This window comes from Rhinoderma darwinii, chromosome 7 (assembly GCF_050947455.1).
Source record: "Rhinoderma darwinii isolate aRhiDar2 chromosome 7, aRhiDar2.hap1, whole genome shotgun sequence".
Lineage (NCBI taxonomy): Eukaryota > Metazoa > Chordata > Amphibia > Anura > Rhinodermatidae > Rhinoderma > Rhinoderma darwinii.
In genome coordinates, this window is record NC_134693.1 from 126499758 (window position 1) to 126512665 (window position 12908).

General features: G+C 42.9%; 1 protein-coding gene across 2 annotated transcripts in view; it reads left to right on the forward strand.

Moving 5' to 3' along the window:
- Positions 1-12908, forward strand: part of SYNPR (synaptoporin) — a 137154-nt gene that overhangs the window by 68151 nt on the left and 56095 nt on the right. The window contains exon 1 of one of the 2 annotated variants that reach the window (XM_075833977.1): positions 10193-10593. The exons of the other annotated variant lie outside the window; for it this stretch is intronic. Within the exon in view, the coding sequence (XP_075690092.1) occupies positions 10570-10593 (24 nt within the window). The 5' untranslated portion in view covers positions 10193-10569. Of the gene's footprint in view, positions 1-10192; positions 10594-12908 lie in introns of those variants that run through there. 2 annotated transcript variants of the gene reach the window in all.

Consider the following 12908-nt stretch of genomic DNA (forward strand, 5'->3'; position numbering starts at 1 on the left):
CTTTCCTGACTTACTGCAGCCTTATCTTATTTTATTTTTTCATAGACAGAGCTGTATGAGGGCTGATTTTTTTTTTGCGGGACAAGCTGTCGTTTTCATCACTTTTTATCCTATTTTTTTGGGAGGCAAGGGACCAAAAAACAGCAATTCTGGCATTATTTTTTTAGTTGTTTTTTTTATGCAGCGTTCACCATCTATTACGAATGACATGCTAACTTTATTCTGCGGGTCAGCACGATTCCGGAGATACCTAATTTATGTCATTTTTTTATGTTCTACAACCTTTTAGACAATATAATTACTTTTGTAAAAAGAATGTATTTTTTTTGTCGCAAAGTTGTGAGAACCATAACGTTTTAATATTTTCGGCGACAGAGCTGTATGAGGGCTTGTTTATTGTGAAACGAGCTATAGATTTTATAGATACCATTTTTGGATACAAGCGACTTTTTAATCACTTTTTATTCCAATTTTTGGAAGGCAAAGTGACCAAAATACTGAAATTCTGGCATTGTGTTTTAGTTTTTTTTTTTTTTTACGGCGCTCATTGTGCGGGATAAATAACATATTTTTATAGTTCAGGCTGTTACTGACATAACGATACCAAATATGTATGTTTTTTGTTGTTTTTTTCAATAATAAAGTACTTGATAAGAGAAAAAAGCTGGGTTCATACTGAGTTTTTTGCAGGCGGAAATACTGCCTCAAAATTCCGTTTGGAAGTTTGAGGCACATTTTCCTCTGCCTGCACGCCGATTTTCGCTGCTTTTTTCGTTGCGTTTTTCACCCGTGGCCATTCAGCGCCGCGAACTTAAAATTCTGCAACATACGCTTTCTCTGCCTCCCATTGATGTCAATAGGAGGTCAGAGGCGTAAATGCCCGAAGATAGGGCATGTCCCTTCTTTCTCCCGCGAGACGGTTTTACCGCTCGCGGGAGAAAACCGCCTCAGCCTCCCATTGAAATCAATGGGAGGCATTTTCGGACGGTTTTTGACAAGTTTTGCAGCGCTGTTTCCGGGTCAAAAAACGCGTTAAAAAACTCTGTGTGAACCCAGCCAAAGGATGATTGTGTTTTATTTTATTACTTGAATCTTTTATTTTATTTTTGACAACTTTTTTTTTTTTCACTTTTTTAAAAAAAAAACATTTTTTTGTCTCACTAAGGTACTTGAAGGTCCAACTGTATTATTTATGTTCTAATACATTGCACTACCTATGTAGTGCAATGTATTAGAACTGTTAGGGCATGGCCAGACGTGGCGGAATTGCTCTGGAATTCCGCTGCGGACACTCCGCAGCGGAAATCCGCAGCGGACCTGTTTCTCCATTGCCTTCCACAGCTTTGTGGTTGGGTTCGTTTGCACGTTGCGGACAATTCCGCTGCGGAGCATAGGCTGTGGTGCGGAATTTGGTGTCCGCAGCATACAATGGTTGTTGCGGACGTGTGGCGGACTGGTTGCGGACTCATTGCGGAATTTCTCCATTGACTTCAATGGAGATTCATAATTCCACAATGAAGTCCGCAGATGTAATGTAGATGTTATGTGTGCTGCGGAGCGTATTGGTTTTTTAACATGACATTTCTTCATTCTGGCTGGACCTATGTGTATTTCTAGGTCTACAGCCAGACTGAGGAAGTCAATGGGGCTCCCATAATTACGGGTGACTACGTGTGTGCACCCGTAATTAAGGGTGACTATGTGTGTGCACCCGTAATTACGGGAGCGTTGCTAGGCGACGTCAGTAAATAGTCACTGTCCAGGGTGCTGAAAGAGTTAAGCGATCGGCAGTAACTGTTTCAGCACCCTGGACAGTGACTACCGATTACAATATACATCAACCTGTAAAAAAAAATAGAAGTTCATACTTACCGAGAACTCCCTGCTTCTGTCTCCAGTCCGGTTTCCCAGGATGACGTTTCAGTATAAGTGACGGCTGCAGCCAATCACAGGCTGCAGCGGTCACATGGACTGCCACGTCATCCAGGGAGGTCGGGCTGGATGCCGAAAGAGGGACGCGTCACCAAGACAACGGCCGGCAAGTATGAAATTATTTTACTTTTACTAGGGAAAGTGCTGTCCCTTCTCCCTATCCTGCACTGATAGAGAGAAGGGAAGTACTTTCACCTCAATACGCAGTGGCTAGTCCGCATCAATTTAATGACCATTTTGGGCAGATCCGCCACAGAATTTGCAACGCAGATTCTGTGCGGCATTGATGCGGACAGTTGCGGAAGAATTCCGCCACGTCTGGGCATGCCCTTAGTTGTTCAATGACAGCAAGCCGATTAGGCTCCACCTCCGGGCGGAGTCTGAACGGCTTCCATAATGGCAGATTAGGAGGCCATTGTTTGGCTTCCTGTTGCCATAGCAGCCGTTGGCACTCCTACGATCGAATCGCATCAATCGCAGGGGTCCCAATTTGGCTACAAACCGCTAAGATGCAGTGGTCGCTGCATCTAAGGGGTTAATGACCCCCGCCACTGATGACACAGGCTGTGCTTCTGTGCCCGCGCCATCTTCCCATCGGCACCGGAAGCATTTTAGGAGGCTTCCAATGTAGGCAGACCGGGAGGCCAGTGTTCCGGTTGCCATTGCAGCCATCGGCACCTCGGTGATCTTGTTGCTGGGGTAGAGATTGTCTACAAACACCTTAAATGCAGCGGTCGCTTTTGACCGCTGCATTTAAGGGGTTAATTGCAGGAATTGGAGCTAACTTCGGTCCCCGCCATTACGGCAGAGTGTCAGCTTTAACATACAGCTGACACCCGGGGATGATGGCACGGATTCAGCTTACGACAAATTGCAGGAAGCACTGGCTTTCCATGACGTATACTTACGACAAATGTTGGGAAGGGGTTGAAGAGAGCCTGTCACCTCTCCTGACATGTTTATTTTATTTTTTTTTCATTATCAAGATTTTTATTTTGTAGCAACAAAATTACAGCATATATACATTACACAGTTTTGGCAGAAAAATTTGTATCATGTATAAAATACAGATTATAACAGTTTATAAACATTATGAAGATGCATAAACCCAAATAAGTGGTAACCTCCCACTCATCTAAAGAGCATATGAATTAAAGTACAGTAGAACTAACTGTACCCCATATACAGTAATATAATACCATAGCCAAGAGGACCAGGCCTCAATAAAGTAAACATTGGTACATATAAGTGCCACAGAAAAATTATAACAACAACACAAGACACCAGACAACAAAGGGAAACACAAACACACATAGCGCATAGAGAAAAAGATCACATAATTTGCTCAGAACCTACCATCAAGCCATAGAGGTAGATCAGTACCACCCCGGAATCCAGACCATACTGCCCAAGTTTGGACAAAGAGCCCAGACTTGCCCCTGTCTGCTGACAGTAATTCCTCCATTCTCATTATCCCGTTCACCTCTGTCACCCATTCCGTCAAAGAGGGAACCGTATGAGATTTCCAGTGCCTAGGTATCACCGTTCTCGCCGCAGTCAGAAAATGTCGAAAGATACCCCTTTTGAGGTGTGTGAGAGATCCAGGAACCATGGAGAGTAACCCAATAGATGCCGAGGTCGGAACTTCAATGTGCAAGAGCTTCTTGCCCAAATCAAAAATCTTCCCCCAAAAGGTACGTATCCTGGGACAGTCCCACCAAATATGCAACATGGTTCCAGGAGCTTCCCCACACCTCCAACAATCAGCAGACACCTCCGGAAATATCTTATGCAGCAAAGCAGGGCAACGATACCACCTAGTGAGTATTTTGTAGTTTTTTTCCTGGGCAAAACAAGACATTGGCAATTTATGGGCTAACAGGAAGGCAGTACCCCATTCCTCTTCAGTATGTTGAACCCCCAACTCTTCGTCCCATGCATAGGTGAAAGACAGTTGAGAAAAGGAACAGCTGGGCAGAAGAACTCCATGCAAGTATGACAATACATGCGAAGGGGCCGTTGGTAAAGATAAATACTTTTCTAAAGGAGTCTTATCCTGTAATAACACAAGACAGTCCTCCAGAGAAGAGAGATAAGAACGCAGCTGTAAGTATGACCACCAGGTTGACCTTCTCCCCGGGCAAGCCTCAGAGACTGCATTCATTGATAACATGACACCTTCAGGAGTAAGGGTCTCAGACAGATATCCACCTTCTCTTCTCTCCCAGCAGAGGAATGTATCCGTACCCAACGCCGGAGGGAACGAGGGGTTGTCGAAAAGAGGAGTCATAGGACCCGGCCGATTCACCAGGCACGCAGCCCCCATGATCCGCTCCCATACCACAAGAAACTGACGTGTGAGGAAAGAGGCAGAGATAGACTATGGCGCTGTAGGACAGTCAACCACGGCAAAGAGGACAATGCAAGAGGAGACATATCTCTTTCGATACACACCCATTGCTTACCTGTTTCCGAGCGGAACCAATCCACTACCCTCATAATCAGTGCGGCTTGATGGTATCTTTTAAAGTCTGGAAGACCCGCGCCCCCGTCTATTTTTGGGCGACTAAGGACAGCAAAACGAATGCGAGGCTTAGAGGAACCCCACACAAATTTGGTTATAGCCCTATGTAAGGTCTTGAAGAAACCCGCTGGTATTACAATAGGGACAGTCTGGAAAAGGTATAAGAATTTGGGCAAAATATCCATTTTGACCGCATTAATTCGCCCAAACCATGACATGCGGTTCCCTCCATATTCTGCCAACTCCTTCAAAGTACGTTGAAGAATAGGTGTGTAATTCAACGCGAACAAATCTGCCTGTTGCGTGGGCACCTGCACCCCCAAGTATTTTAAGGATGTAGATTGCCATTTGAATGGGAAAACCCGAGCGAGATGGGCAGCCATAGAAGCATCCAGAGATATATTCAAGGCCTCCGATTTGGAGTAATTAACTTTAAAATTGCTTAGATGACCAAAACGCTCAAATTCCTCAGTCAGAGATGGCAAAGAGATCATGGGAGTTGTTATAAATACCAGGAGATCGTCTGCATAAAGCGCTAATTTATGATGCTGTGATCCTACCCGTACCCCATTAACATCAGGGTTGCCCCGCAGTGCCACTGCCAGGTGTTCCATAACCAGAACATACAATAGAGGCGATAGTGGGCACCCCTGTCTCGTGCCATTAGCAATAGACAAGGAATCAGAAAGGAGTCCATTAACACGAACCCGAGCCGTAGGCCTATGGTATAATGCCATTATCCTATCCACCATAGTAGTGCCAAGGCCTACCTGTTTTAGGACACTGCGGAGGAACACCCAATGCACTCTGTCAAAAGCCTTCTCGGCATCAACTGACAGCAAGCACATCGGTATCTTACGGGATTGGCAAAATGAAGTTAAAAGGAGAGTTTTGTTGGTGTTATCCCGTGCCTCCCGACCACATACAAACCCCACCTGATCATCCCGTATCAATCCAGGTAAGAACGGTGACAAACGAGATGCAAGCAACTTCGCGAAAAATTTTACATCTACATTAATTAATGAGATGGGTCTGAAGTTAGCGCAAGAGGTTGGGTCCTTGCCAGGCTTTGGTAACAGAGTAATGTGAGCCTCGAGGGACTGGGGTGCAAAGGGACACAAGGAAGACACGGAGTTAAAGACTTTCGTCAAAAAGGGAACCAGTTGAGCCCTAAATGTTTTATAAAATTTGTTGTTAAATCCATCAGGCCCTGGACTCTTGCCCAAGGGTGATTCCTTAATAACATGTTCCACTTCTGATTCCACAAAATCCTCCTCGAGTCCCGAAGCCTCCCCCTCCTCCAAAGGCGGTAAAGCCGTACTATTTACATAATGATCTATTTTGTCCCGCAATGCCTCAGCCTGCATATCGTGAAATTGCCCCTTGATGTTATATAAAGTCGAGTAATACTGTTTAAAGCACTCTGTAATACCCACCGGGTCATGAACTTCGCCCCCCGAAGAAGATAGTATTTTAGGGATGTAGGACGCTTGTGTTCGGGGATGTAACATACGCGCTAAAGATCTACCGCACTTGTCTGCAAATTCATATGAGTGTTTTCTCATCCGATCTCTAAACCGGGCGTGTGATTGATCTATAAGAGATCGCAAGGACTCCCTTGCTGTGGTAAGATCTGCAAAAACCTGTGAAGATGGAATTTGTTTATGACATGATTCCAACTCCCTTATCTGAGTCAGGAGACGTGCAATAGAAATCCCTTTCGACATGTTTATTTTAATAAATAATTGGATTCCCCTTGAAATAACAATTCTGGAACATAATTTCTTAGAACTCTACGTTGTGCCGTTCCTCTGTTATTGCTCCTAGAAATGTATGAGTAAATTGACAACTGGGTTTTACCATTTCCCTTGTCAAATGGGCGTGTTTCTGTACAATCTCACTCTGTCAGAACTGATTAGACATTGTCTGTGTAGGGACACATCCGCAACTTGTAACCCCCCGTTGTCAATATATTTATACATTTCTAGGAGGAATAGCAGAGGAACGGCACAACACAAAGTTCTAAGACAAGATGCTCCAGAAATGTTATTTCATGGGGAATACAATTATTTACTAAATCAGACATATCTGGAGAGGTGACAGGTTCTCTTTCAATGCAATGAATTGAATGCAATGCTCAATAAGCTTTAATTGCACTAAATGGCGCATGTTAGGTCCCATATTCACGCTCCCCGCCCTCCAGCACATGATTGATACTTCTACTCTATACACAGTAACTGGGAGAAATGTGTCAATCAATGGCTGGATGACGGGGGAAGCGCAAATATATAATGTAATTTCTCAGAAATGACTGCACATTGATGAATAAGTAACAGACCGCTGAAATCAGCATGCCTTCCCACTCCTAGGGCACCATAAACATTTGACAGATCCGCTTTAAGGTGTGGCCTGCTTGATGGGCAGAGGGTAAGGGGCCAGACAGTTTCCCGAGATAAATCGAATACTTTCTGTTGTATTAACAAATTTGGACACAGGCTGACAGGAGCACCTTGTGTTGTTATCTGTCACAATGGGTGTGTGGACCCACTGGGCCGTACCGGCATAGCAGGATAGCAGCTGGCCAAACAGGATACAAAGGCAAAGTCAATAGTTCGAATAAGGGTACCTGTGGCAATACAGACAGTAGCGATGGCAGGCTCAGATGGGACCTTGGCAGCAGGCAGACACCAGGCGCGGTGAAGTACAGCAGGCGTAGTATACGACACAACACGACTCCAACTCTCTATGGCACAGGAACAAGGTAGCACGGGATACAGGATACAGGTAGCAGGTACGGGAACACTGGAAACTGGAAAACACTAAGGAACCATTTGCAAAGACTAACACGGATAAACACAACAACGCTCAGGCAATGAAGGAAGGGGCAGGGCCCTTCTTATAGTCCTGTGTGATCATGGGAGCAATCAGTCAATCTAAAACATGTGTTTGCTCTGGCCCATTAAAGCCAGGAATGAGCTCGAGTGCGCACCCTAGTGGTCACTGCAGGACAGGACGGCCGCATGTGCTGGCATCTCTGGGGAGGATGATAGTGGTCCAGGGTCTGCGACCGCGGACGTTACATTATCATAGGCCCTGTTTACTTCTCGTTTTTGTCCAACATTCAGTGTGTACGTCGGGAAAGCTTCCGCAGTACACACTAAACATGTCCATAGGGCTCGATAAGTCCGGTGGAGGCCAAAAGAGAGTCCTGTTGGCTTCTGACGGACTGGTATACACCTGTGTACCTTTTTTTAAAAAAGAAATATGGAAAAGTGTAGTAGACTACACATTTACATCCAACTATTCCCGCGCAGTATAACTTTTTTTTAACTAAATATAGGAGCCTATGGGTGACGGATGCCACTGTATGGCATTCGTCACAGGCACCTGTTAAATGTTTATGTCATGGGCTATTCAATATCGTTTTATCACGTATACATTAAACAGATTTCATAATATTCTATGGGTGGTAGATTTCTATGACGGATGTCTAACAGTGGCATCTCTCACCCGTAGGCTTTAATCGTATCCATTTAACAGATACGTCATGGAAAGGGTCATGAGAGTTCATGATGTATACATTATACGGATACCATTATACCCCATGGGTGACAGATTCCTCTGTTAGGCATCTGTCATAGACTACGGTTAATGTATAGTGAGCTTTTTCTACATTCACATGAGCGTAGGTAACCTTGGACGTGAAAAACTGCAGTTTTTCACGTCTGAGGTTCATCCGTGCGGGACGCGTTGTCTATGGAGGGATGCGTGACATGCAGGAAAATAGGACATGTCCTATTTTTTCACGAAGACCCTCCACACGCTCCATTGAAACAACGGTCTTGTGAACGGCCTCATTGAAATACATGATGGCCGTTGTTTTAACGGCCGTCATACAGACGACATACACACTCGTCTGAATGAGCCCTTATACTTTAAGTGTATGTTTACACGGCTTATTTTCAGCCGTTTTTCTGGCCGTAAACGGCTCGAAAAATGGCTGGAAATACGGGGGCTGAACACCTCCAAACATCTGCCCATTCATTTCAATGGGAAAAACAGTGTTCCGTTTTTTATGCAGCCGTTTTTAAAAAGGGTGCGTAAACCCCCCCCCCCCCCCCCCCTGTAAAAAAGAAGTGCATGTCAGTTCTTGAGCCGTTTTTGGAGCAGTTTTTCATTGTCTCAATAGAAAAACAGCTCCAAAAACGTCCGTAAAAAAAGCATCAAAAAACGCCTGATGCTTAAAAAATGGCTGAAAATCAGAGGCTGTTTTCCCTTGAAAACGGCTCGATATTTTACAGCCGTTTTTTGTTAACATACGTTATGTGAACATACCCCTAAATGTAGGCAAAAAAAGGGATGTGAATGGGGCCTGACCCATCATCTGTACAGCTTATTCTATAAACGAACCCCATAAAACCATGAAGTGTCATCCATACACCTTATCAGAAATGTAGAAGTGCGAATAGCACCCATAAACTCCAGATCAAGGGGGTACACCGACATACAGTACATACCAGCAATTGAATCCCAAATCGTTCGACATTCCTAAGCCCACAAGCTTCTCCCAGACACACCCTGTACTACATTTGAATAATTTGTACATTTGTCCCTTTTTTCATCTAGTTGGCGGGACTACATCAGTAATACGGCACTGGTGGCTAGTCTGCAACAGGGATATCCTGCACACTCAATTTCTACCCTTTGTGGTCATCTTATAGGATGGTCTTATGTGAAGTGACCGGATGTTAGCTGAAAGTCAATAGGCAAATATGAAACACACTACAAACAGTACGGTTTTGGGTTGTTGTTTTAGCGCGTCTGTTTTTGTCTCCATGGTGTGGCTTTTTTCAGGCATTTTTTAAATAGGTTTTTCTGTAGGAAATTCATAGTATTTTTTTTACAAGCCATAAAAACAAAGCTTCCAAAAAAAGTGCATGGAGGAAGCCTTACCAAGTGTATCAATCCTCTCGTCTCCATTTCGTTTCTTAATGTATAGGTATACCCCACTGCATTAGGCCATGTTCAGACGTGGCAGAATTTTTCCGCTGCAAATGTTGGTGCAGATTCGGGGCAATTACGCAACAAATCTGCACCAAAATTTGCATATTTGACAGGTAATTCAGACGTTGCAGATATCACAGCGGACTAGATGCAGATTTCAGTTTTTGCATTGCAAAGGCTGAAATACGCAGTGAAATTCCGCTTCTTCTCCGCAACGTCATGAGGATGCTGCGGAGGAAAAAATCTCCACCGCAGCGTAATTTCCGCACAGTTATTTTCCGCAATGTCTGAACTAACTTTCCTAAAAATGTATAGAAACGAATGTAAAAAACGGCTGCTGCAGAATTCCACTGCGGACTGTCCACAGCGGAATTCAACAGCAATTCCGCTACGTGTGAATGTGCCCTTAGACTTCATCCTGCGGCTCTCCATTTTTTTTTAAAACTACAACTCCCAGCTTGCCCTGACAGCCTGCTGGGAGTTATACTTTTGCAACAGCCACCGGTTGGAGATTACTGCCCTACAGGTTCCTGTTCAGTTCTATATCCTCTTATTATAATGGTAAAAATGTAAGAATTCATTAAAGAACAATTAAATCCAAATGAGTTCATGTGCAAAAAAGTTGATTTTTAAAACTCCGGCAATATGCAGATACCACCCAGTGACTGTCTCCTCCTCCATGATTGTACTTGTGAATCTATACATAGGAAATCTATTCCCCCCTTGTATTCCACTATGAACCTGGCTCCGCACATAGAGTACAGCTAAGCCTTTAAACACAGGGGGAGCTTTCTGCAGCTACTAAAAGTACCGCACAGATCCCCCAGCCTTACAATGGGCTTTCTACAGTAATCTTTAATGTTATGACATTTCTTGCCAGCCTGAAGGAAAAGGAATCTGAGGCTTCATGTTTTTCCTCTTTGCTGGGTCTAACCTCTCACTTTCCCTGCATTGGTTTCACTGCTCCTCTTGATTTACTGTACTCCATGCAATAGACAGGCAGCTGGAAGTCTCTGCACAGAAGCTTGTGGGAATCTTGTCCGGTTTAGCATGCTACAACCTCTGATTTATTTCCAGAGCGCAGAGTTGGATTATCAATTCCTTTGTAAATGTGTATGGTGATATTCGCTCCGGTAAGTCATAGAATTACTGATGTACATGAAGTTTGAGTCTACAATTTAAAAATTCTGAATTTATTTATTTTTTCAATTATTTTCCAAAAATATTTAAAAAACAAAAACAAATATGAAGATGTTTTATTATTGCATACATGATAAAATATTATCTTGTTTGTTATATGGATTACAATGTATCATATTTTGCCATTTCTATTTGTTTTTCATTTTGTTGTTTAGTTATTTTATTTATTTATTTTTATTTTATTGTTTACTTAGTGTTTTATTTATTTGTGTTTTGTTGTTTACTTTGATTTTATTTTATTTCATTTATTATTTTTATTTTGTTGTTTACTTTATTTATTTTTTATTTTTTGGAGTCCAGTACAGTTAGAACATAAGATTGACGCCATTCTTCATATTATCATTTGGAAATATGTAAAGTGCAAATTCTAATTTTCCTTGTGGATTTATCCTGAGATTACTGTGAAGAAAATATTCAAATTCTTTCATCTCATTAACAAAGGAGGAAAAAGAGCATGGTATAACAAGGGCACAAGTATAATGGATTAAATCGAAATCTATATAGGGTAAAAAGACAATTGTATAATTGGATCATTGCAGTATAGATTGCATAAATTTCACATACAGATGTAGCAGAGCAGAGTTTGTCATTCGGTACAATTTATCATGTGGTCTTTGTTGTTTTACATAGGACTGCAGGTATATAAGGTATTGTGGAGAGCTGTACAGGGAATGCACTCACACCAGTCCCTGTCCCCAGTGGGATTTATAATCTAATTACCCCAACACACACCCTAGGGCCAATATCATAGGAATGGATATAACATAGGCAAATTTTGGGAGTATTGAGGGAAAATGGAAGAGGAATTAAAAGGGAAGACACACAATCACAGAAGAACATGAAACTACATGCAGATGTGATATATCACTGTGTACAGATTCAGCTCTGCTACAGCTGATACACACAAATACACAACCATAGTTCTGATTCTGCGCCCAGTACACAGCAGAAAGTGGATATATTATTTGTCAGAAAAGACCCATAAAGTCTAAAGAAAGTTTGCACTCTTAGATTATTTCATCTTCTGTCTCACCCAAAGTCTTGAGTCCAGTCTTAGCCTTTGATTACCCCTTCATAGTCACTGCAGATATTCATGTAACTCGACTGACAGGGGAATGGTGTACGGTTCAGTGATCTTTTTATTCTGCAAAGGGCAAATCTTAAATAATGTTATTTTGCCTAAGTACACCCAGCCGCTCTGCTTCCTTCCAGTGCACCCCCAGCCCCAAACATCTGTCCCTGAACGTGCTCGCTGTGCAGGAAACTAAGGAATGGAGACAGATCATTAAGTGAGAATTAGTGGCAAAATGTGCGTTGCTTTGTCATTGCGTTAGACTAACAGCAAATACAATTAGGCCGTTACCTATTCATCAGTTCAGCCCAATCCTGCAATATCTTCTCACATTGTCAATGGTTGTGCTATTGATCCGTACGACAATCAATCAACAAGATGTCAGGAAATGGGCCCTACCATTCCCTGCCCCTTCACCAATCTCAGGAGTCACTTTTACCTGTATAATCTCTTATATAAACTAAAAGATGTAGCAGAGCTGGATTTGTAATTGCTCATCCATCATGATTGGAGATGAGCGAATAATTAAAAATATGAATCATTCTAATTCACCGTGGATGGTGAACCTAGTGAATCAATCTGACATCTCTCGTCGTGATTAGTCTCTAAGTTAGGGTTAATGCACACGGTCAACCTCCGAGGGGCACGGAGCCATAATAAGGCACTCATAAAAGTCTATGGGACCATACTGTGTCTCCTATGTCCCCGATTTCATCTCATGCTCAATTGGATGTCGTATCACAGAGCACTACTTCTAGGGAGGAATACCCCCCTTAACACTGTACGGTATGGAGGCACCATAGAGCGCTACATGGAGTACCTACAGCAACATATTATGTCGCTTCCGTATAGACTCCGTACGCTCTGTGCCTGAAGCCTTAAAATAGCTCAGTGGCTTTATCGGCAGTCCTATGTAAAGACAAATCTAACACACACTGTCATTTCCTGTTGAGTTGTGCCTTTCACCTACTCACATCTGCTTCATCTCCCAAACTCAAATCTGCTACATTTCACAAATTCAGCTCTGCTACATCTCACACACTCAGCTTTGCTACATCTCACAAACTCAGGTTTGCTACATCTCACAAACTCACCTCTACTACAACCGACAAACTCAGCTCTGCTATATCATTAGTCTTAATCTGATCTACACTGCCCATTTAATATACAATTTAC